At 42.1% G+C, this 25,629-nt stretch overlaps 1 protein-coding gene across 3 annotated transcripts in view; it reads right to left on the bottom strand.

Moving 5' to 3' along the window:
- The window catches only part of LOC118534539 (uncharacterized), a 260,521-nt gene that overhangs the window by 224,593 nt on the left and 10,299 nt on the right, over nucleotides 1-25,629 (bottom strand). For 2 of the 3 annotated variants that reach the window (XM_078074670.1, XM_078074669.1), the window contains exons 2-3: nucleotides 8,290-8,389; nucleotides 6,511-6,716 (exon numbers count right to left, since the gene is read on the bottom strand). The exons of the other annotated variant lie outside the window; for it this stretch is intronic. In XM_078074670.1, the coding sequence (XP_077930796.1) occupies nucleotides 6,511-6,716; nucleotides 8,290-8,303 (220 nt within the window). In that variant the 5' untranslated portion in view covers nucleotides 8,304-8,389. The remainder of the gene's footprint in view (nucleotides 1-6,510; nucleotides 6,717-8,289; nucleotides 8,390-25,629) is intronic. 3 annotated transcript variants of the gene reach the window in all.

Consider the following 25,629-nt stretch of genomic DNA (forward strand, 5'->3'; position numbering starts at 1 on the left):
GCATTCATCACAGCAATAACTCACTAATGCACTAGTTCTTTCCTACCTCTGGGACTTTGTTGAATGTATGCCTGCTCCTCTAGACTGTGAATTTTATAAGGATTAAATCTGTGTCTATTCTGTGTACCTCTGTATAGCCAGGGCCCAGCATGATACTCATTATATGGTAGTGGCTAAATAAGTATTCATGAGGAAAATTATTGGTATGATAAATACTACCTTTGATTTTATTAAACTTTGTAACACTGTTTAGGTATATAATTGTTTTTATCTACTCTGTTATCAGTCATTTCACTAAGCTTTTATTGCTCCTAATTCTTTTCCAATTGATTCTTTTGGGTTGTCTGTAACTAAAAGCATACCTGTGGTGCTAGTCTGTTAAATTGTGGTCCTGACAAACCATGCCTCTTGGTATTCACACCCTTGTGTAGCCCCTTACCCTTGATTCCACACTGGGCCTGTGACTTGCTTTTAATCAACAGACTACAGTGGCAATAACACTGTGAGTAAGAATTAAGGAAGCCTAGAAGGTTCTACTTTTGTGCTTTTGGGAGTCTGGATCTACCCTGTAAGAAGTCTGGCCCCCTGCTGGAGGGACCACAGGGAAAGGCCATATAAAGAGAGAGGAGAGAGTACTACTCTGATTGGCAGAATCATGAGCAAATAATAAAATGGTTGTTGTCTTAAGCCATAGAGCTTTGGGGTAGTTTGCTACACATCAATAAATAATTGAAACATCTGTAAATAACAACTTTGAGGGAAAAAAATAAGAGAGAGAGACAAACCAGGAAACAGACTCTTAGCTACAGAGAACAAAGTGATGGTCACCAGAGGGGAGGTGGTGGGGTGATGGGTGAAATAGGTGATGGGGATTAAGGAGTGCACTTTTCCTGATGAGCACTGGGTGTTGTATGGAGGTGTTGAATCACTAAATTTTATACCAGAAATGACTATAACACTGTATGTTAACTAAGTGGAGTTTAAACAAAAACTTTAAAAAATAAAATAAAGTAGATTTGAATTTAAAAACAACAACTTTTGTCCCCAATTAAAATTGTTCTGCTACTTTACACTGCTGTCTAAATGTGTTGACTGGAGGGCACCTGGGTGGCTCAGTCGGTTAAGCATTGGACTCTTGATTTCAGCTCCAGTCATGATCTTGGGGTTGTGGGATCAAGCCCCACATCGGGGAGTCTGCTTGAGATTCTCTCTCTTCCTCTCCCTCTGCCCCCCCCACCCCCAGGTCCTCTCTCTCTCTCAAATGAATAACTAAATCTTTAAAAAAACAAAGAAATAAATGTGTTGACTGATTCTTTGATCCCATTTTGTGATCCATCTGAAAAACAATAAATCTTAATTTGCTGAGGAAAGTAAAATTTGGAGAAATGGCATCAAAATATTCATATTGGTTATTTCCTAAGCATGGCATTATGGGAGGAGGCACTTCCAATTTCCATTATATTTTTCTGTTATTTCTAAATTTTATATATAATGTTCATTGCTTATATACTGAAAAGATATTAGTGGTAAATGTAGGTGTCATTTTATTCCTCACTTTCATGTTTTACTACTAAGCAAAATGGCTTTTTTTGCTGTGTATAAATGTGTGTGAATTTTACATATTTTGCCATGTTAGCTACATGTCCATTTTTGTAATGTAACAAATGTTTAAAATCAGCATTGGACTTTGAAATTTATTAAATGTGTTTTTGCATTTGTCTAAATGAAATGGTTTTCCCCCTTTGATTTATTAACATGGTCATTTATATAACCTAATATTGACTCATCCTTGCATTACTGATTCTTGTGGTAAAAGAACATTCCTCTTAATGCAGTAGGGAGTCTGCCACAGGAGATTCCATGAGGAAGGATTAGGGCTTGAGAGAAGCAAATCAGTGTCCCCAGTCCCTTCCAGATGGCCCAATAGATAAGAAGTCCCTGTGCCCAGAATGCAAGCACCTTCTGCATTCTTTTTTTTTTTTTTTAAGTTTTTATTTATTTATTTATTTGAGAGAGAATGAGCAGTGGGGAGGGGCAGAGAGGGAGAGAGAGAGAGAAGCAGACTCCCTGCCGAGCAGAAGCCCAATGCAGGGCTTAATCCCAGGACCCGGAGATCATGACCTAAACCGATGGCTTAACCAACTGAGCCACCCAGGCACCCTATCTTCTGCATTCTTTAAGGAAAACTCAATTGTCCTACATATTCCCATGCCAAATCCCCTGTGATCATAATCTACTTTCATTACCTGAGCCACAGTGATTTTCAGTTGTGCTGAAAGAACCCCACTAATCAATCTAGACAACCAAATAGCTGAGGCAAATAGCATGAAAGAGAGGTAGGAGGCTGAATAAAGGAGGAACTAACACGAAATGAAGTAAAGTTAACACAAGAATCAGAACTCTGAAATAAGTATAGTTAATGTATGAAGAGATATTTAAGTCAATATCACATTCTTAAATCAAAATTGGGCTGCCAACAATAAAAATAAGGAGAATTCTTGGAAATTTAAATAGTGGTTTGTTAAAATTAAAAACCTGGCATAAAAGCTGAATAGCAGGACAAACACATATGAAGACCAATTTAGGAATCTGGAAAATCAAAATAGTTTATTCTCCAGAAAGTAGTGCTAAAGTAAAAGTAAGGATTTTTCTATACCTGACACTGTCTCCCTCCTTCCAATACTGCTCTGGAAAATTTGGAGGCAATCTGATGAGTGGGATGAGAGGAGAAGCCTGAACCAGGAAAAAGAGAAACAGACCCCCACTTTCTCCTTGCCCAATGTGGCCTGCCAGCCCAAGCATGCCCTAGAAGCTGGAAGACAGAGATTTCACTTTCCTTGCAAAAATCTTTAAATTGAATTTGAAGTATTACATGGGATATATTTGCTAAAATAAGACTTTTCTATGACTTGAGATGAGTGGAGACCTGATTAACAATGACCTGGAAAGTCATGGGGCTTCCCTGGGATTTCTCTCAGGGCTACAGAATGGATTTGAACAGACAGTGGAAAACAAAAATAAAATCACTGAGTGATTACCCCTACAGTCCTGCTGGTTCCACCAAATGTCTCCATGTGGTCCTCAAACTATAGAGTACATCAGATACTCCAGGGGAGCTTGTTAAAAATAGATCTGGAGGCCCCAAACTTCAGAGAGTTGGTCCCTCTCTCAGGGTGGGGGTCCCAACAATCAGCATTTTAAACAAGGCCCTCCCCAAATGATTCTGATCAAGTTAACCTGCTTGCCACACATTAATAATACTCTTCAAACCCACTGCTCAGCATATAATCGCTTTCCTCTGTGCCTTAATGTAAGCTTTTCATTTCTCTTAAAAGTCTCTACCTTCACTTCAACAGCCTCAAGTGCCATTTCTTTGCAAAGTCCTCTTGGATTCCCTTCTGAACTCTCATTTTCTTCCCTTCCTTGGGGCATTTGTAGCCTCCCCCGAATTTTAGCATTCTGGTTAAAAGCACAGACTTTGGAGTACAACAGACGGAAGTACAGGTCCCAGCTTGGCCACTTATTAGCTGAACGACCTTCACCAAACTGCCTAAACTCCCTAAGCTTCATTTTGCTCACCTATAAAATGAGAATAATGCAGGTGGAATGATATGGTGTCTAGAATTTCCTTTTTTCGTTATCTAGATGGGGAGAGTGAGTGGGGATATGAATAAATCAAAACAATTATGAGTTATAGGTTGCTAATGATTCAAGTTGGGGGACAGATGCCTAGGGGTTCATTATATCATTGTGTCTATTTTGTGCATGCTTGAAATATCCATAATAAAAGAAAAAATTAATTTAAAAACATGAATGCCCCACGAGGAAAAAACTGTCTAATCAAAAGGAACTGTTGACATCCATGAAAAAGATAATAAATAGGCCAATGATTTTAAATGTTTGGTATTTCCAATCATTTTTTTAATGTAAATGTTGTAAAGATGTTATCTCTTAAGTGATGACCAAATGATATTAAATAAAATAATGAAAAGAAGTACCTATTACAGTATCTACCACATAATTCTCAAAATTTTCATCTCTTCTTTGTATCAAGGCAATTTGTGTATACATGTTACCTCCCCCCCGGTACTACACTGTGAACGACTAAGAGAAGAAACTGTTCCAGTCTTGAAAGTGCCCACAATGCCTTGTACATGCACTTGGCCCAAACTAGGTACTCAGTAAATATTTGTGGAATGGGTCTTATTTATTTAACAAACATTTGCATGGCACATACTGTGTGATTGGCACTATTATAAGCACTTCACAAATATAAATCTGTTTAATCAAGGACTAGCCCAATGAGGCCCTCTGTCTTAAAGATGAGAAGCCAGAAACAGCAAGATGAGTAACATGTCCAGGATAATACAAGAGGAAGTGGCAGAGCTGAGATCTGAACTTGGGCATGCACTTGACATGCACCAGTCCCCAGGCCTGATAAACGCTGTGCCGTTCTTTATGAATGTTGCCCTCACCCCCACCCCTGCTGTGGGAGCTGCAACCAGCCTGTCTTGTGAATGAGAGCAGTGATTTGGCTTCGCTGAATGGGGCTTTTGGGAAGGAGTTTCTATCCAAGAATCCCTGAAATGGCAATTGCCAAAGCAGCAGCCAGGTAGAAGGATGCAGAGTCCCAAGAGCTGGAAAGAGAGCATTACATACAACAAATCCAAAGGAGCCAGTGGTGAGAACTGAGGTCAGGGTTGCAGAACAGGTTAAGAGTTGAAACCAAGGACAAGGAAGGGAGAAGAAAGCAAATGCTGGGTAAAGCAATCAGAAAAGAAGAAGGAGAAGCATAAGGAGAAGTGGAGGAGGGAAAGGGGAAGGACGTGGGGAGGAGGAGAAAAAGAACAAGAAGAACAAGAACAGGAGGGAGGGAAGAAAATCAGCAAGGGTGGGATCATTTTTTTTTCAAGTAGGGTCCATGCCCAATGTGGAGCCCAATGCAGGGCCTGAACCCACGACCCCGAAACCAAGACCTGAGCGGAGATCAAGAGTTGGACACTCAACCAACTGAGCCACCCAGGCACCCCAAGGGTATGACCATACACATATGCAGTGTAGAGTGTACAGCATTCATAGCCGGCTCATATGACCCATGGGGGCCACTGCACACAACTTCCCCCCCCACCAAGAGCCACCTTCAGTGGCATCACCGTGGTGGCTTGAACTCAGCCATGGAGAGAGTATTTACACCAGGGAAATCGGCAAACACTACAAATCAGAGCTTTTTAATTTTTTTAGCAAGCTGACTGTCAAACATTTCCCAGCACACCATTGGTTTTATCCCAGGTGATCAGCTGGTCTTAAACATCAAAATTTTGAGTTGTCTTTTTTGGTAGGCAGGTTCATTGTGCTTTGGTAGAACAGGTTTGCTCACATGGCCATGAAGAGAGAGTAATGAATGAATGCACGCATGAATGAATTTTCATGAAGGGATTCCCGATAGGAACTCCTAAAGGAGAGGCATTATAAGCAATTTTGGTAATTGCAGCTTTTCAGGTGGCAAATGAGAGAGGCGTCTCCTACGGACTACAGTCAAAAACTCAAGCATCATTATTCAATCATAGACATCTCTCTGTGAAGCACTGTAAATAGACATTTCCAGGGGATTTGACAATAAGCCAAGTTTTTGTAACATCCTTCCCCTTCCAGCAAGGAGAGTGGGCAAGGTCATGATGTGCATTTCTCTACCAAAAGAAACTCATGAACAAACGTGGATGGAACTGCCCCAGCGGATGAAGGCTGTCCTGTTGCTCCAGGATCCAATATACAAGCAGGACCCTGGCACATCTCAGACCTTGGCTGTCTCTCCACCAAAACCATCTCAGCTGGCTCAATCAAGGCATGTGTTACTAATGTTTAACATCTTTAACAGGAAATGTTAGTTTGGTACACGCCTACACCAAGGTGAGATTACAAGTCAGCTATGAGAGCTAACAACATACTTTCTGACTCTTAACCTCCTGTATAACCATGTTGTCAGTCCAGGAGTGTTGAAATCAATGTAAACCGAAGAAATTCTAGGATATGCTTAAAAAAACAAAAGCCAACCAACCTGCATTGATTCTTCAACTCATTTTGAACTTTCCAGATCCATACTTGGAGAAGTCAATGTATAACCTAGCTAAATATTTTTAACAGGTACTTTAGAAAGCTTGAGAAAATGTGACTGTGTCCTTTAAGAAGATCTATTATCAGAGCAGCAAGGTAATAAAACAGCTGCAGCTAGAACCTGCTTCTGTTGCAAGACCTGGCACCTAACAGGTGCTTGGTAAACACCTGGTGTTGAGTAGAGGCAGTGGAGTTAAAAGAAGAAAAGCATGGAGCTTACAGAAACATCCCTCTTTTCTTTTTCTAGCTTATGCCAAGCTGCTAAAAAAGAAAACTTCATTAGTGAGGAATCAGATGTCCTCCTTCTTGGAAAGAAGTCTCAGAGAAGGCAAAGCAAGCAGGATGCCAGAGGCACTAATAGTAATTTAAAAATTAGGGAGCAAAAGAATCCCTTCTCACCAATGAATGAAAGCAGGGCATCAGAGGCTTCTCGGGAAAGAGGAAGACAGTCTTCTGTGAGGACTCTTGACTTTATAGATGCTCTGAAGTTCAAACCACAGGAGCTGAGCTCGATCTTGCAGGATTTCAGGTTTTGAAACTTATCCTTCTTTTGAGTCCTAGCAGTACAATGAGGATTCGATGATATTTGATGATGAGCAGCTGAACTGTATAAAGAAAAATGCTAAATCATATAAAGGTGTTCCTATTACTTAAAACTTTGCTTTTAAAAATATTTTAAGTGTTCATATTCATGTTTAGGTCATTGTTATTCATTTTACTTAGAATTTTTCTTTTTTTTTTTTAAGATTTTTTAATTTATTTTTTGACAGAGAAGAGTGACAGCAAGAGAGGGAACACAAGTAGGGGGAGTGGGAGAGGGAGAGCTTGCAGAGGGGAGTGGGAGAGGGAGAGACCTTGGCTGTCTCTCCACCAAAACCATCTCAGCTGGCAGAGCAGGGAGCCCGACGTGGGGCTCAATCCCAGGACCCTGGGATCGTGACCTGAGCCGAAGGCAGACGCTTAATGACTGAGCCAGCCAGGCGCCCCTCATTTTACTTAGCATTTTTCTAGCAAATTGACCAGGTAGGGTTTGAGGTAGAGACCTAAGAGCTCCTGACCCACCTTCTTCTCTGAGCACTGCTTTTTCCCTTCTGGACCTCAGCCCGGGTGACTTTCCTAAGTGGCCCTAGTTCGCAGCAAAGCTGACTGTGTCAGTGGAGATGTGGGCTCAGGCTGGGAAAAATCTCTCTCTCTCTGGGGAATTTGGAGCTGGGATGCTAGGGATAGAGGTTAGGGAATATGGGAAGCTGTTTGCTGGACATGTAACTTGGGAGTTCGGGGTCAGCCAAGGATTGTAAAAGCAGACACAGCCAGTCTCTTGAAAAAAGTATGAAGCACATATACCGACCAAAAAATAGAGGTGGGAATATGTGACCTGAGAACAAGACAAGAACTAGCTTTGTGGGTTCTAAGTGACTTGACAGATTCTGCTTGCAGCCTTCCCAGGTTCTAACTGTTCACTTCTTTCTTATGTAAAATAGCCCAGTGTCCCTTCTAGTAAATTTTTTTTTTTTAAGATTTTTTTTTTTTCTTTAGAGAGAGAGAGAGTACAAGCAGAGGGAGCAGCAGACAGAGGGAAAGGGAGAAGCAGCTCCCTGTTCAGCAGGGAGCTGGATGTGAGGCTCAATCCCAAGACCCTGGGATCATGACCCGAGCCGAAGGCAGCTGCTTAACCATCTGAGCCACCCAGGCGCCCCTCTAGTAAATTTTTTTTTAACTTAAGCCCGTTGAAAGTGGATTTCTGTCATGTGCCACCTAGAGAAGCTGAAGTGAAGTATTCTTTGACACAGTATTGGCTCCTGGAGTAAGCCTCACTCATTGGTCTAGCAGGAGCTTCCTTCATCTGATGCCACTGGGTAGGTACAAAACAGTTTTGTCCCAGGGCCAGACAACTCTGGGATCCCAGTCTCAGATCTGCCGCAATCTGGCATGTGAGTTGGAGCACATTATAAAATGTCGCTGCGCCTCAGTTTCCTTCTACAGTAGTGCTTATCCCAAGGCCACCTCTCTACGTTTTTGTGATGTGCTGTGTGGACCCTCTGTAGATACTGGTTTCTTTCCATTAAAGTGATAGTTCCTTCCACCTAGAAAATGTGGATGTCTGGCTCTTGGATTGACCCGATTCTTACTTAAGACCTCCAAGCCCTAAAAATAAAGATCTTTAAAAAAAAAAAATACCTGGAGTATTCCATGCTTATCCAGTGTCCATTTCAAAATATGGAGCAAGACTGGCTGGTGGCACTGGGTCTGCTAGCTGTCTTGCTGCGAAACAGGAGAACTGGAGCAAATAACATGAGGGGACATGAGCTGGGGAGTGGAGGATCTTTACAAGCTTATCAAATGTAATCCTTACAAATAATCATATTCCCATTCTACAGATGAGGAAGCTGAGTCCAGGGTATCTTAGTCACTTCCCTAGGTCCCACGGGTGACAACTGGGAGGGCTGGAACCATACCAAGGTCTGCCTGACACAAAGCTCTTCTCTTAACGGCTACACCTCCCTACAGTGAGAACACTCCTTTCTACCTTGACTTGTGTAGATGCTGTCTCAGAGAAGTAACAAGGTGCCACCCAGAATAAGCCGGATATACTGCCTTGTGGAAGTTCAGTCACCCAGACCTACTTTCTGTGTTTTTATGTGACTGGGAAATGAATTACTTTCTCTTATCCGGGCATGAAGTCCTGCTGGACCCTGACTGCCTGGTTCAATCCCATCTCCATCCTTTGCTGGGTGTGGGACCTTGGACAAGTCACTTCACCTCTCCATGATCAGACTCCTCTTCTGTAAAAGAGGTTTTGAAACAGCATCAATAGCAGAGGTGCACCAAACGACACAATCCATGAGATGCACTTAGTGTAATGTGTGGCAGATAGTGAGCACTCGAAAAATGTTCGTTATTAAGAGTAGCATCTGCTTATTGGCCTCCCCCGGCATACATGGCATTCTTCACTTCCAATTAGATTCACACCTTTATTCATTTATTTCCTCACCCCATAAACACTTATAATGACAGTGCTATGAGGGCCTGAGATGCACCTAAATCAACCTTTGTGTAAGGGAAAGTCCCGATGAAGAGGTGACTCAGAGAAATGAAGAAGTGAGGAGTGGTGTTGTCAGAGAACAATGTGGATTACAGCCAGGATGGAGGAGGAGTTATGACACAATATAGGGAATAAGTAGTTCATTTTTAAGACATAAATTCAGGGCACATTGCCCTTAGGATCAGAACAATCCAATGATTTTTCCATCTCCCTCAGGATAACAAAGTAGCTACAAATGAATAGTCTATAAGACCCTACATGATCTGCCTCAACTCACTCCCCCTCCTTTTCCCTCTCTGTTCCAGCCATACTCGCCTTCTTACTGATCCTTGATATCACCTCAGGGCCCTTGTACCACTGTCTCCTCCTCTAGATGTCCACATGGCTTGCTCCCTCACCTCCTTCAAGTCTAGGTTCAAATACCACCTCCTCAATGAGGTATTCCTTGAAGGCCCCTCCCCTGTCACTCTCTACTCCTGTCTTGCTTTCTCTCATTGTAGTTACTGCCTCTGATACACACTATCCCCAATTAGAATGAAGCTCCATGAGGTCAAGGATTTTGTTTCTGTTCACTGCTATATTCCCAGTGCCAAGAAAGGACAGTGCTGGGCACTTGATAAATGTTCATTGAATGAAAGAATGTGGTCACTCCCAAAATAGCTAAAATAAAAGGGAAGTTGTCAAGAACCAGACCACATGGAGTCCTGTGTGCTAAGATAAGGATACTGAACCTAGGCCTAAATCCTCTGGGGAGCCATGAAGGATGTCAGCAAGGAATGGCCTGACCAGATTCATAAAGAACAATCTCTCTGACTGAAATATGGAATTGAGACTAAGGGGGCCCAGAAAGAGTAGGAAGACCACTTCAGAGACTAAAGCTGTGACCCCCATCAGAATTTATGAAGGCCTACTGAAGACTGTGACTGGGGGGATGGAACAAAAGGAACAGAGTAACAAGCATCCAAAGTAAGAACCTGTAGGACACAGTGACTGGTTGACAATAGCAAATAACTAATAGGGGATATATGTCTTCAATGACTCCTTGGTTTCTGTCCTAAACAACTGGGCCAATAGCTGTACCATCAAGTTAAGGAATATGAGTGACAGTTTGAGGAGGAAGTAAGTTCAGTTTTGTATATATTGAATACTACAAGCCAATGAAGATGCCCATGAGTATCAAGACAAAGATTTGATGTTCAATGAAGATCTGGGCTAGAACAAAGAGTCTTGTCACACAAACGGTAGTTGCAGGGAACACAGCTGAAATTGTAGGTCACAGACTTTTAATGGAAGTCTTGCTGTGGCATCCTGCAGTTGGGGGTGAGAGATAGAAGGGAGTATTCCCACTGATAGGAATGTAGTCGGAAACAGATTTTACTCTCTCGCCAGGTAGAATTTGAATGAGCTATCCCAAGATAATCCCATGTGGTGACTGATCCAGTAGAATAATTAGGGATAGCACTATTGTTCACTTACATCATGGGTGAATTTGGTCTTGCGGGCTAGCCTAGGAACCTAACCACCTCCTGTTGTTTCCCTGGTAAAACGTATACCCCATTCACAAGTCGAGGGCTGCTGATATTATAAGGTGTGAAACCTTATCATTCCAGTTGTACATCGTGAATTCTTCTACCTAAAAGACAACTGTTTCTGAAAATGTGAGTCAAGTGTGTTTCTGACTCCCAAATAGGTTGCTGGTGCTGAGGAGCATCGGTCACCATAGTTCAAGCTCTGAGATAGAATGGATCCTTGAGGGGAAGAGTACGGAGAAAAGAGGAGAAATCCAAACACACCATAACAGAACTCGGGGGGGAGCAAACATCTGAAAACGCACTATAAAACTTGGCAAATATGTTACACACTGTCCATGGAATTCAGAGTGCAGGATTTTGGTAAAATGACCAGTTGTACTAGTCGGGATTCTTTGAGCTGCAGCTAACAGACATTCAAACTGACTTAAGTAAAAATAATAATAATAATAATAAAATTCATTAATCAAGTCTTAAAAATTTTAAGGAGGGAGTGCTACTGGCTCAAATGTCTGTAAGGTCAAGGGGTAGAGACTATAGCCTCAGGCACAACTGGATCCAGGGGCTCAGGTGATGGCTACCCGATTCAGTTTCATTTCCTCCCATCCTGTGACTCTGCTTTCTTGTATGCTGGCCGCTTTATCAAGCAAGTTGACCCTTCATCAAAGCAAGATGGCTGACATCAGTTTTGGGTTTGGGTTTTATCCTCCCAAACAACTGTAACGGAAAGAAGATGCTCTTTTTCAATTACTCCAACAAAAGGAGTGATCAAAACTGATTGGATGAGCTTGGGTCATGTGTCACCACTAAACTAACATGACAGCCAGAGTGAATGGAACCCCAATTAGCCACAGCTGGGTCACAGGCTACCTGGAGCACAATCAGGCTTTTAGTGTAAGAGAATGGAGCGATTCCCCAGGGAAAATAATGCATTCTGTCACCAGAAGGAGGAATAAATGCTGGCAGTGAGAAGAGCAGATGTCTCAGGGGAACCTGGTTGGGAAAAACCTTCCTTAGGGGTTTCTTTTCCTCAGAAGACTCCTTTCAGAGCTGATACAAGCATGTTTACAGCCCTAGTGAGCTGGGGGAGGTGAAAAAGATTGTGCATAAAGTGTAGAGAGGATGAATGTTGACTGAGGACATATCTCACACCTGTGAATGCATCAGCTGAGACCTCTCTGTTCCACCTACCTTCTGCTACAGCACCCAACAAGCTGATTTTAATACCCAGCCTTCCCCAGTGTCCAGGGTCATTTGATCTCTGCTACTATTTGGCAGAATGATTGAGAAGGAGAAAAAGGAAATTAAGCTCAGCAATTCTTGAGACTAAGGTGAGGACAGAAGCAAAGCGTACTTCTGAACATTTTGGGTGTGCTTCTACATAGACTTTGCCCCTCCCCTGCCCCTCATTGCAGAGTTTCATAATGGGTATGGCCTTAGATATGACCCTTGGGTCACATTTGGTCTGGGGTGGACACAGCTCAGACACCAGTCAGGGAACCAGTACCAGCAGTTGGCTGAATAAAGCAGGTGCTGGAGCAGCAGTCCCCACTGGAGCTGTATATGTCACAGGACAGGTGGAAGATGAGAGAGGTAAAGTCCTAACTAATGACTAGGATACCAAGAGAAGGTAAATTGGAAGCATAAATCCACTGCCTACAGCCACAGGGGCCCGAGGGTCCACAATCCACAAGTCCACTGTTTTAACAGCAGTGCTAAGGCTGGGTGGGGAAAGTGTGAGAGCCATTTTCTAGAGGTAATTCAAGCTCAGAGACAACAGGAATTAAAGAGAGAAAATGCACAATGAAAGCCAAGTAGGTACACAGTTGGTCCGAATGGATTCATTTAGATAAAACATGGGACCCTGGAGTAGCTCCAAGGTCATGATGCCTGGACATTGCTCTATAAATCTTAAAGAAGTAGCCTTCTAAGTTCAACATCTGATATCAACCAATAATATGTTCAAAAACCTTAAGTCCTACTCTTCTGGGGCCACCTTTAGCCTGGTGTTGAAATAGTGTTTTTCAATGAATTCTTTATTAAACTTGTTTCCTGACTTATGACCAGTCAACAAAGTGGGTTGTTGCTCCTAAAATATGGATCCAGCTTTTCTAAGGCCCACACCTTGGCTGGGCACTCCTTTAGGAAAAGTTTCTCTTTTGATGGATATTTTTCTGCTGAAATAGATCTTCAGGTCTTTCAGTCTACGTTCTTGTCATGCCTGAAGCATTTATGCCTTACTTCGGCCTTTCATTATAATCAGCTGCCCTTAGTTTGCTATTCCCTGCAAGGGCTCTGCCTCAATCACATATGCATTAGAACAATTGCCTTTTTAGCTGTGAATTAAGTTATCTTTGGGGTGCCCTATGTAAATGAGAACACTTCAAAATGCTAATTTATAATGAGCCAAAAGTTGACTGACAGAGTAATACTACTACTACTATGAGTGGACTGTTGAGAAGGCCAAATGGATGGACCAAGAAAGAACATGGCTGGGAAAAAGAAGTGAGCTGACCAGAAGCTTGGAGAGAAAAGAAAAGGAACAAAGAGAAACACAGGCAGGTAATGACTGCCAGTGGGGGCTGGAGGTGATATTAGGCTGGAAGTGAAAGGGAGAAAGGCTAATATTTTTGTTACTGTCATGACAGCCTCATAACAAAGAAAGAATATAAGACTTGGAAGTCTCTAGGAGAAAAAAAAGTGAAGTGGATAGAGTAACTGACAGGATTAAGCACTTGAAAAAATGGTGTATATGAGAAAGGCAAGTAGTACAAATACAAAAGGAAAAAAGTGGGGGGCGCCTGGGTGGCTCAGTCAGTTAAGCAACTGACTCTTGGTTTCAGCTCAGGTCATGATCTCAGGGTTGTAAGACTGAGCTCCAGGTCAGGCTCCCTGCTCAGTGGGAGTCTGCTTTAGATTCTTTCCCTCCCCTTTGGCCCCTCCCCCTGCTTGCACTCACTCTCTCTCTAAAATAAACAAATCTTAAAAAAAAAAAAGGGCAATAAGAAAATTTAAAGAAATATAATCAGAGCATACCTTTTGGCTCTTTGGTGAACAATATTTGTTAGTGATAGAATTATAAACAGTGATATCGTTATACCAGAAGGATGAGAGATAGAGAGTACAAGAGAGCTAAATCCTCAACCATTATTTCAGGATGTCAATAGGTAATATCTAATGTTGATACATCAAGGAATAGGTAAAGGAGCTCATTACCTAGAAAATAGCTGAAAAATTTAGAAATGGTTGCCTCCAGAGAACAGGAAAGGAGGGTGAAGCTGGAGACTGTTGTTTCTCATTACAAGCCCTTCAGTGCTATTTAATTATTTTTAGTTAGCACGAGACTTAGTGTCAGAAGTTTTCCTGAGCATCTGCCCTGTGTTAAGTATTTTACACACATTCAAACCTCATGCAAACCTCACAAGGACAAATACTTCTCTGGTGCTTACTCTGTGCCAGGTACTAAGCACTTTACATTTATTAATGAATTCAGTCTTTGCAACAACTTTATGAAGTGGTTAATTTTATTTTCCTCCTTTAACATAGGAGGAAACTGATGCACAGAGGGCAAGAAACTTGCCTGAGATCACACAGCTGAGAGTGGCAGTGCTGGGATCTGAGCCCAGGGAACCTAGCCCCTAACCTCTGCATCCTGCATGCCTTCTCACAAAGCCACGGCACAGATATCTCAACTTTGGAGATGAGGGAATGTGGGGAAGACAAAGCCACTTTTCTAAGATCACAAAGACAGTATGATGTGGGACCTGGTTTGACCATGAGTTAGATTAACCTTAACACCTATGCTTGGTCTCTCTGTGGCATCGTGCAAACCTGTGTTTAAACAAATGCTATTGTTCACCACTGCTATTCAACATGGTGCTGGAAGTTGTAGCCAGTATGAGAAGGTAAGAAAAGAAAATTAAAAATATACTAATCAAACAAGAAATAAAATGGTCTATATTTGCAGATGACATGATGCTCTACACAGAAAATCCCAAGGAGTCCACACACACACACACACACACACACACACACACACCAACCCAACAACTAGAATTAATAAGTAAGTTCAGTAAGGTCAGAGGATACAAGACAAACATACAAAAATCAATTGTATTTCTAGGTACTCACAATGAACACGTGGAAACCAAAATTAAAAATATAGTATCATTTACAATTGCTCAAAAAATGAAATAGGTATAAATCTAAATCTAAAAATAGTATGTACAGAAATTATATGCTGAAAACCATGAAATCAAAGACCTAAGTAAACAGAGGGACACACCATGTACATGAATTAGAAGACTCAGTATAAAATACAGACGTCAGTTCTCCCCAAAGTAATACACAAGTTTGACATAATTCCTGTTTGGTCTTTTGTGTTGTCTGTTTTGCTAAATCTGGCAACACTACCATGGTGCCTGCCCTCATGGAGTTTATAATCTAGTTGAAGGAGAAGACAAAAAGTCTTCAAGCAACAAAATAATAAATAAAGGAACAACGGCACTATGATACAGAATATAGGAGACTGACCGTAGACAAGGGTAGTCAGAGAATGCCTTTCTGCCACAGTGACATGCGGAGTCATGAAGTGTATGGAGTCTGTAAAGTAAGGATGATCAAAGGAAAAGAACATACAGAGCAAGGGCTCTAATGTGGGGGATGAGTTTGGAGTGTTCCAAGAATTAGAAGAAGGGCAGTGCAGCTGGAAAAATGAGCAAGACAGAAGAATGATTGAAGGAAGAAGTCTGGAGGGAAAAGTAGGAGTCAAATCCCACAGGACCCTGAAGAGACACAATAAGGTACTTCACACTTGGAAAACAATTGAGGAGGAATAAAGTGATCTGATTCACATTTTTCAAAGATCATTCTGTGCAGAACGCTTTGGAGAGGAGCAAGGATGAAGGCAAACAAACAAACAACACAAAAAACTGGGTTGAAGACCACTGTAAGAAATAATACAGGGAAGAGAAAATGGTGGTGGCTTTGGCTAGGGTGGTGGCAATTAAAGAGAAAGGTATGGGTGGATTTTGGAAGTAGAGTCAGCAGGGACTACTAATGGATTGGGGGAAAAAAGAGGACAAGGGAAAGTGGGGGAATCAATCAGTTGACCAGTTGGGAGAACAATGATGCTGTTTGCTAAGATGGTAAGATTACAGGAGACATGGCTAAGCAGAGGAGAGGACGTGGGAAATCAAGCTTTCAGTGTTGGACATATTAAGACTGAAACCACTGATGGACAACCAAGTAAAAATGCCAAGGAAGCTCTCTGCCCAAAGGAGAGGTGTGGGATAGAGGTTGAAAAAGGCATCTTTAGTATATACATCAGTGGCTCTTGACGCTGGGTATTCAATAATTTGCCCATAGAGCTTTTTAAATGTACTGCTGCCCACACCCTACCACCAAATATATATATATCACTTTACACCCATCTGATTCGTTTTATATGTAAAAGTCAGAAAATTACAAGCACTGAAAAGACGTAGGGAACACAACCCTCAGAAATCACTGGTGGGAGGTGAAGTTTTGCTCAATGAATCCAGAAAGCAAGGCAAGGGCATCTAGAAATCTTTAAAAAATGTTCGGTCCAGGAATTTCACTGCTAGGTATAGTCCATAGAGGAACTTCTCTTGCTTGTGTACAAGGAGACATATACAAGGATATTTCCCTTTGGTAACAGGAAAAAAAGGGGGGGACTACTTAAATGTCTATTATCAGGGAATGCATAAATAAAAAATGGTATAGTCATACTATAGAATACTCTCCAGCAGTTAAAATCAATAAACTAGATCAATGTATACGATCGTAAATCGATCTCAAATATACAGAGTCAACCAAAAAAAGGCAAATTTGCACAATGATACATAAAGTATGATGTCACTGACTAAGAGACATGATTTTTAGAAGTATGGGTTCTGGAACTAGTGCAGAAAGGAGAGGGGATATATTTGGGGCCAGAGCAAACTTCGATCTTTTGTTCAAACTCAACATTTTGTTTAAACTCTCCCCACTTCTTTCTGACACTATTCTTACCACTGCCTTCCTATTTTCTCTTCCAATGCCTTCTCTCTCTCTCCCTCCCTGTCTGTCTGTCCCTCCCTCCCCCTCTCCTAGAATCCTCTAATCTAGGGTCAATGAGTGGGTTTCAGAGAAACTATAAACCCCCTGACATTCTAAGTAAAATTTTGCATTTATGAGTATTTTTCCTGGGGAATGGGTCCATAGCTTTCATCAGATTCTCAGAGAGGTCAGCATCCCATAAGAAGATGAAAATTCAAGAGAAAAAAATTTTCGTAGAATACATGTAGCTCCAATACAGTTTCCTTGGTCTATCTTGCTCTGGGAGTAAGAATTATTTCTCATCAGAAGAAAAAAAATAAAAGAGAGAAAATGTAAAGTGATTTGTTCTGACCCTGTTTCCACTAGCCCTGTGCCCTGGGAGAAAGTGCCCTGTCTTTGGAAACATAAACATCTCTATCCTTCCTGCGTGCAAGGCCTCCCATCCATCATTCCAGTCAGGCTCTGGGCAGCAGAGGCCAGCTTTCTTTGCTGCCATTCATGACCCTCTCCATCAGATGTCAGGGTCTGGCTCTGGCCAGCTTGTTGACAACTATGAAGATTTTTCTAACCCAGTCAAACAGCCACTGCACCATCGGAGCTTTCCAGAGCTGGAGAAACTATAAGAGACTAGGAAGGGACAACCAGTTTTGTAGAGGATGCTCCCACACAGTGCCCAAACCCACAGGTCCAGGTATAGCTACAGGGGCTCCGCAAGGCCTGGAGACCCTGGGATCTAAGTGGGCTCCTCTGTAACCCAGCATCGTGGAGTCCCATAGTACTATGCTCTAAACTCATAAAGCAACAGGGAAAACCAGTGAGATGGGAACAATTAACACACACACCTGGGGTCAGCAGAGGGGCAGCCAGGCAGCTCTGTGGATCTTGGCTGGGCTTGTTCACATGTCCAGGTGTCAGCTGGCTGTCAGCTGATCTGGACTGCCTCTGCTGGGTGAATGGGCTGATTCAGCTCTGCGCCAAGTGTCTCTCACTCTGCAGCACACCAGCCTAGGCATGGCAATCAGAAAGGTATAAGAGAGAGCAAGTGCTGAGCCGATTTGAAGCCTTTGCTTACATCACATCTGCAAATACCCCATTGACTAAAGCAAGTCACAGAGCTGAGCCCAGAGTCAAGGGCAGCGCTGATCACCCTCCTCACAGTGGGCAGGCATTGCAAGCCAGGGGAGAGCCTGTATCTAGAGGTCAGGCTCTGCCTCTTACCAGGGATATCTTCTAAATTCTCTGAGCAAATAATACGCTACTTTCTCACCTATCTGGTTAATGAAATCTTTTTTCTTTTAATGTGGTAATATAGAGTCCACAACGAGTTGGAGAAATAGGTACCTTAACATACTATTGGTGGGATATTACCTTTTTAAAGGACAATTGTATCATATTTTTCATGGTAGATTGCAAAAATGGCCTGAAATTCTTCTCCTGCCCTTTTCGATGTGACTTCGCAACTCCTCCTGCCAAGAATGTGGGTTAGTCATATGACTTGCTTAGGCCAAAGGAATGATAGCAAATGTGACACCCAGCAGTTTTAATAGCACTTGTACATTGGGAATTGCCAATTCCACTGTGCTTGGAAGCCACTATGTGATGAGCCCGAGCCAGCCAGCCTGCTATGGGATGAGAGGCCATGTGGAGGAAAATCAAGGTGCCTCAGTGGACTCATGTGGACAGACACAAGTCCAGCCAAGATCAGCCACGCCTGGCCTAGAACAGAAAAACCACCCAGCAGAGCCTGGCCCAAATGGCCAAATCCCAGAATTCCAGAATGGGCAGATAAAAGATGCTAATTCATTTCATCATATTCTCCTAAGGGTGCCTTCCAGAAGTAGAGTCATCATGAAGCTTCATTCAACTATCATGTGTAGGATTGTTCTAAGCACTGACGATATATCAATGAAAAGAAGATGAAAAATGTTCCTGTCCTCATGAAGCTTGCATTCTAGGGTTAATAATAACGAAGTACAATATGTTGTCTGAGCAAGAGTAATAAGCACTCTGGGGAGCAATAATAACATATGTCACCATGTTCCAGGCACCATTTAAATGAGGGGAGGGGGGACTGAGAGGGGATGAGCTATTACACGAGAAAGCCAGAGAAGGTGACATTTGAATAACGATCTGAAGGAGGTGAGGGAATGAGCCTCCTTGATATCTATAGGAAAAGTCTTCTGGGGAGAGGGAACAGCAAGGGCAAAGGTGGGCTTGCAAAAGTGGGCTAGAGTCAGGGCAGAGGGCAAGATTCGAGGTCAGAGATGTGAAAGGTGTGAGGCAGGGGCGGGCTGTGTAGGTCTGATAGGTGCTATCAGGAGTCTTTTGTAAACTCCTGTACACTTCTCATTTTTTTAACCAAGTGTGTGTGTGTTCCTTTCAAAACAATAATTTTAAAGAAGTATATAGAGCAAAAACAAATAGTGATCCTGAGCTGCACTCCCAGATTCCAATATTAATGGACCCTACATGCATTTTATCATAATCCTTGGCCATGCATTCTTAGAACTCCAGGAAGCCTGCAGGAGAGTCCTGTCATTTTTGGGCACAGGCTGCCCTCTGCTGTTAGCTTTTGGACTGGCACCCACAAGAATCGCTTCAAGGAGCAGGATCACTGTCCCAGTGGAAAAAAAACAACCCATTCACAGAAGCCCCCGGCTTCCTTACCAGGAAGCCTGACTATGTCAGGAAGCCCTTGAAAGACAGGCTAGGAGAAGACATCTCCCAATCTTTACACATTCATTTTCCATCCATATATTTCACTTCTTAAAGGACTCAAAATGTACCCACTTGTTCATTGAATCCTCTGCAAACCCCCATGGGGCAAGCTGTGTTTTTGTAGGTGAGAGAATGGAGACTGGGGGGCTGTGAAACATGCACTCCATCTCATTAGCCAGTGCATGGTAAAACCAGGTTGAAAGTCAGGGCCTCCCAAACCCCCTTCCAGTCTGGCTGAAACCCAACACAAGGTAGGTGGCTTGCTCAAAGTCACAAAGGTGAATCAGAGGGACGCCTGGGTGGCTCAGTTGGTTGAGCGTCTGGCTCTTAATTTCGGCTCCGGTCACGAGGTCAGGGTCGTGAGATGGAGCCCCACATAGGGCTCCATGCTCAGCAGGGAAGTGTGCTTAAGATTCTCTCTCGCTCTCCCTCTGCCCCGCCCCCTCACTCATGCACGCTTTCTCTCTCAAATAAGTAAATAAATCTTTGAAAGAAAAACAAACAAATGTGAAGCAGCAAATCCAGGATAAAAAGCTGTGAGTCGTTATCACCACAACCAAGACTCCCCCTTGTGGTCCCTCCTGCCCTGCTCTGCGTCCCCATCTGATTCTCTCCCCTCCCAACCTCCACTCAGGAAGGATCTATGGATAGCTGAGGGTTGGATGGTGGACTCGAGGCCAAGGATGACACAAAGGAAACGGGGAATAGATAAACATGAGCCATCCTCGTGGATGCCAGATGGGACAGATGAGAGTGGGTGGGTTCATCAATGCTGAGGAACTGTGTTAAGCCCCCGTTGAACACAGACACCAGTGGGAGAAAGAAAATGAGGAACTGACTGAGAGTAATTGGAACTGACTGAGAAAAGCTAGCATTAAAAGAATTTAGTTCAAATTAACTAAGATTACTTTCCCACCTTCCACACAGTGGGACTCAGAATAGAAACCAAGCTGGGGTATCAAAATCAAAGGAGGTGACGTGTTTGCACACTGGAGGGTTGTAGCCTGAGAAATGTGTGCCCACTAAAGATAAGAGAAACAGCACTGAAGTTGAACTCAAAAGACCTACATTTCAGTCCTGCCTTTCCCACTGAGATGGAGGTGGTTTAAGACAAATCCCTTAACCTTGCAGTTTTGGCTTCTTTGACATTCACGATAGCTCTCCAGGGGCTCTGCTGAGGATCCAGGAAGGGCTCTGCTGAGGATCCAGGAAGGGCTCTGCTGAGGATCCATGAAGCAGGGAATGTAACCCTGCCTGAAAACACAATACACTGTGACAAGCCACCAAACAGCAAATACGACCCTTCTCAAAAAAAGAAAAAAAAAAAATCACATGACCCCACTCTAAAGTAGGTGGTAACCAAAGGACTTTTTTGTTTACTAAAAGCAAGCTATTTGTATCCTTCTAAACTGGTCTCTGGCAAATGTGAAACCAGTAGTGATAAATGGCTGTGGTTTACAAGTTTGGATACAAAAGCTAGGAGGGATCTAACTTGTCAGATCTTGAGATAGAGGAAGAGAGGACAATTCTCAAGGAAGGTGAAGGAGAGGGGGTGGCTGGAGCCTGATGCTCTGGAAGCTTAGGCCAAAGAGAAACAACTTGGAGACACGTTGCAGAAAGCATTTTTTGAAGTTGTGTGTGTAGGAAGTGTCGTGCAAAACTCTCTGTTGTTTCCCTACGAAATCTTCAGTAAGATCTGCATTGCTTACTAATGCTTAGGGAAGTGCAACTTCTCTTTCAGGGGATGTAAAGAAACCCCAAGTCCTGCTTTAACTGTATCACAAGGTGAAAACTGAAGTGATCCATAAGGAGAAGCCAATATACAGACTCTGGGGACATCCTTGGCCTCAGGAAGTTCAAAACTACAGAGAATGGGACATCTTTATTGCAGAAATCATTAAAATTTAATCTGATAAATATGCTAAACACTATTCTAGAAACACACACAAAGTATTATATTACACACTGGAGGGAATAACTAGCTCTACCTGAGAAATCGAGGAACATTTCACAAGGTAAAATGTTAGTTGGACAGATGGAGAAGTAGAGAGGAAATCATCCTGTTAGAGCTAACAGAATCTGCCTCGAAATGGTCATGTCTCTCTTGACTGCTCTGGATAACACAGAAAAAGAGGGCAGAATCTTAGGAAAGTGTATTGGCTGAAATGAATGAATAGGCAATAAATTAGAGCACTAAAAAAGAAAATACAGATGAAAAAAGAAATCATGATCTGCATCGTAACTGTGAGATTAGATTAACAACATGAAGAAAATTTTACAGTGAAAAGGTTTATGTTGATAATGATGAAGTAACAACCCACATGAAGATTTAAACATCATAAATGTTTATTTACCGGGGGCACCCGGGTGGCACAGTTGGTTGAGTGTCCGAATCTTGATTTCGGCTCAGGTCATGATCTCAGGGTCATGAGATCAAGCCCTGTCAGGCTCTGCGCTCAGCGGGGCGTCTGCTTGAGATTCTCTCTCTCCCTCTCTCTGCCCTTCTCCCCCCCGCCAAATAAATTAATTTTTAAAAAACAAGCTTTGATTCTTTTGATTGGGAGAATGGTATTTAGACACCATGATATGGGTACTAGGTATGTTCATTGTTAGTTACTGGGGTGTCATTACTTCAGAGATAGAGACAGACAGACAAACAGACATATACACAGTACATCTATTTCTAGCATTTATCTACCAATATTTAAAACCATGACTTCACACTGATAGATCCAATCCCAATCCAACACCACTGGGTGTATTCTAGCCTTTCCTTCTTCCACATTTTCCCCTTTTCTAGCAGTGAGAAACTTATCTCTCATTATCCACAATCCATTTCTTTATTAAGATACACATAAAATAGTTTCAGAACTGTTAATATTTTAAAAACCAGAGATTTTGGGGTGCATGGGTGGCTCAGTCGGTTAAACATCTGACTCTTGATTTCGGCTTAGGTCATGATCTCAGGGTCGTGGGATAGAGCCCTGCGTGGGGCTACATGCTGGGTGTGGAGCCTGCTTAAGATTCTTTCTCTCCCTCTTCTTCTGCCCCTCCCCCCCAGCTCATGTGCTCGCTCACGCTCTCTCAAAAATAAATAAATAGATAAATAATTTTTTAAAAACAGATATTTTGAGGAGTTCTGTTTCTGAAACAAAAAGATTTTTTTTTTTATTTAACAAAAAGAGAGGAAAAGGAGAGCCCAAAATACACACTGAAGAAAGGTCCCACAGGTATAAAAACAGATTTTTCCAGCAGACTGACAAGAAACCCCAAGTTCACAGATGAGAACTCTCATCCCCGTTCAAGCCGAAAGAGAATCTCACATTCAAATGCTGGTTTAGCAGATCCTAAAATTTTCAGTTCAAAATTATTTTGCCTCACGAATTTGAAACTACTGGTCACATTGTCTTCCAGGGGCTTCCAGATTTATCTTTCCTACCTCCTAACTTTTCTCTCATAGTATCTTTTCTTTCCTTTTTGTTGTCTTTTTATGCAGCATGCTGGGACAAACCATCACAGATGTTATGTTCAATGGTGTCTTTTCAATGATTTAATGTATCTTGAATTTTTTATAGCGGTGTGCTCTTTTTAAGATCTTTAATGGTCGCTTCTCATGTCAGCCTGTAAAATGTTTTTTGAATGTTATTTCTTGTCTAATGACTATTAAAATATGAGTTTTGCTTATCTTAAGGTCTTTCTTTTCCGTATTTCTTATTTTCCCATTTCCTTGTGTCTTGATTTTTCAGTTTACTCAAATTGCTCCCAACCTCTTAATAATGTTATTTCCCAAATATCTGGTGATTCCGAAGGTGTCTTTATCTTTCAGCTGACAAAAAGAATAACCTAGAAGCTCCAAGAAATTCTAAGAAATAAAAAATGTAAAACCAGTTACCCATAGAAGAAAAAAATATTCCTATCATCCGACTTTTTAACATTGAATATCAGAAGGCAGAAAAGCAATGTCTGTGAACTTCCAAAAGAAAATTATGTGGAATCTAGACTTTAAGCTCTAGTCCAGCCTAAGAAGAAAACCAGTGCCATGAAAGAAATAGCACCAATTTCATGAAAGAGGAAAAAAATTAGTTGAAGAAGTAAAAGAAAACATTAAAATCATTTAATTGATAGTTTCAGAAATATTCTATAAGAGTGGTGCCTGGGTGGCTTAGTCGGTTAAGCGACCAACTCTTGATTTTGGCTTGGGGGGTAATCTCAGCATAGTGAGAGGGAGCCCCAAGTCCAAGTCCAGCTCTGTGCTCAAAGGGAGTCTGCAGTGCCCCTCTGCCACTCCCCCACTCTCTCTCTCTCTCAAATAATAAATAAATCTTTAAAAAATATATACCCAACAAGAAATCACTTACATTAAAAAGTCACGTTAAAAAAAATTAGTAATTTAATTACTTAGAAATTTTAAAAAACAGGACGCCTGGGTGGCTCAGTCAGTTAAGCGTCTGCCTTCGGCTCAGGTCATGATCCCAGGGTCCTGGGATCGAGTCCGACGTTGGGCTCCCTGCTCAGCAGGGAGCCTGCTTATCCCTCTGCCTGCAGCTTCCCCTGTCTGTGCTCTTTCTCTCTCTCTCTGGGGGTTCTGGGGCAGATGTCTTTACATATAAAGAAAGTGGAGTTAGGAATCTCAGTCGGAAATACGATCAATCTTAGAGAAGTCACAAAGACATGCTTCTTGGGTTGTGGGCAGGGGAGGAGGTGGGGAAGGAAATTAGAAATTCCAGGACAAATAAATATTTTTTTTTAAAAGAAATTTTAAAAACTGGGGCACCTGGCTGGCTCATTCAGAAGAGCATGGAGCTCTTGATGTCAGGGCCATGAGTTCAAAGCCCCACACGTAGAGAGGACTTAAAAATAAATTAATTAACTTAAAAAAAAAAAGAGATTTTAAAAACCATGCTTGCTATCATTTAGGATATCTCAATATAAGGACAGCATAACATCATGGAGTAAAGTCTGAATTTATGATCTCAAAGATCAAGCTGAGAGACTCCCAGAATGAATCACAAAAGGACCAAAAGATTCAAAGTCTGAGGTAAACCCAGTCCAGAGAAATAGAGAATAAATATAGAGATTCCACCATTGGTCTATCAGTAGCTCGAGAAGGAAGGAACAGAGAGAACAGAGAGGATAAAATAAGAAAGGAAATAATGTGAGAAAATGTTCTGCCAGGTGGAAAAATATAAATCTATGAATAGCCAAACTATGCACAAAATGTAACAAAGTTATTTTTTCAGACATTTAAGAATTCAGAAAACTGACCTCTTATAAAGCCGGGGGCGGGGGAGGGTGGCAATGGGGAGGGGCAGAGGGAAAGAGAGAAAGAATCTGAAGCCGACTCCATGCTGAGCATGGAGGCCAATGTGGGGCTCCATCTCACGACCCTGAGATCACAACCTGAGCCAAAATCAAGAGTCAGACGCTTAACCGACTGAGCCACCCAGGTGCCCCTCTCATACCCTCATTCTTAAAAAACAATAAATGGGCTCTAAGATAGAATGGATCTAACCTAAGAGTACAAGAAGGGGAAACTCCTGGCCATCTGTGCAGCACCTCGTTTACACCCAAGCTGGGCGTCCTAGGGGTTCTGGGGCAGATGTCTTTACATATAAAGAAAGTGGAGTTAGGAATCTCAGTCGGAAATACGATCAATCTTAGAGAAGTCACAAAGACATGCTTCTTGGGTTGTGGGCAGGGGAGGAGGTGGGGAAGGAAATTAGAAATTCCAGGACCAAAAAAAAAAAAAAAAAAAAAAGCCATATAAGAAAGTTAGGATCAAATTTGAAGCCAACTAAAGTGTGAAGTGATTCTGAGCAACTGATTCTATGGATTCTATGTGTCTGTTGCACCTTGATACCCTGGAACACTAAGCTTCGGGCCTGCAGTTTCACAACATAAGATCGTGTTTTCTCTTCTATTTGTCCTATCATACCTACTTGGCTCTGCAATGAAAGATATTTATGTTATCATAATATTATAAGTGGTGTTTATTCATTTTCAATTTCTGTGCTAAACCTATTAGCAAAATGTAAATGTTATCAACGTTGTGATGCACAGAATTTGGGAGGCAGACGGAAGTAAAAAAATGTTAAGAGCACTACATTTGCACAGCTTTGATAGTACCAAGAGATACTGTCTAAAGATAACAGAAGAAGAAACTAAATT

Source organism: Halichoerus grypus, chromosome 6 (assembly GCF_964656455.1).
Source record: "Halichoerus grypus chromosome 6, mHalGry1.hap1.1, whole genome shotgun sequence".
NCBI lineage: Eukaryota > Metazoa > Chordata > Mammalia > Carnivora > Phocidae > Halichoerus > Halichoerus grypus.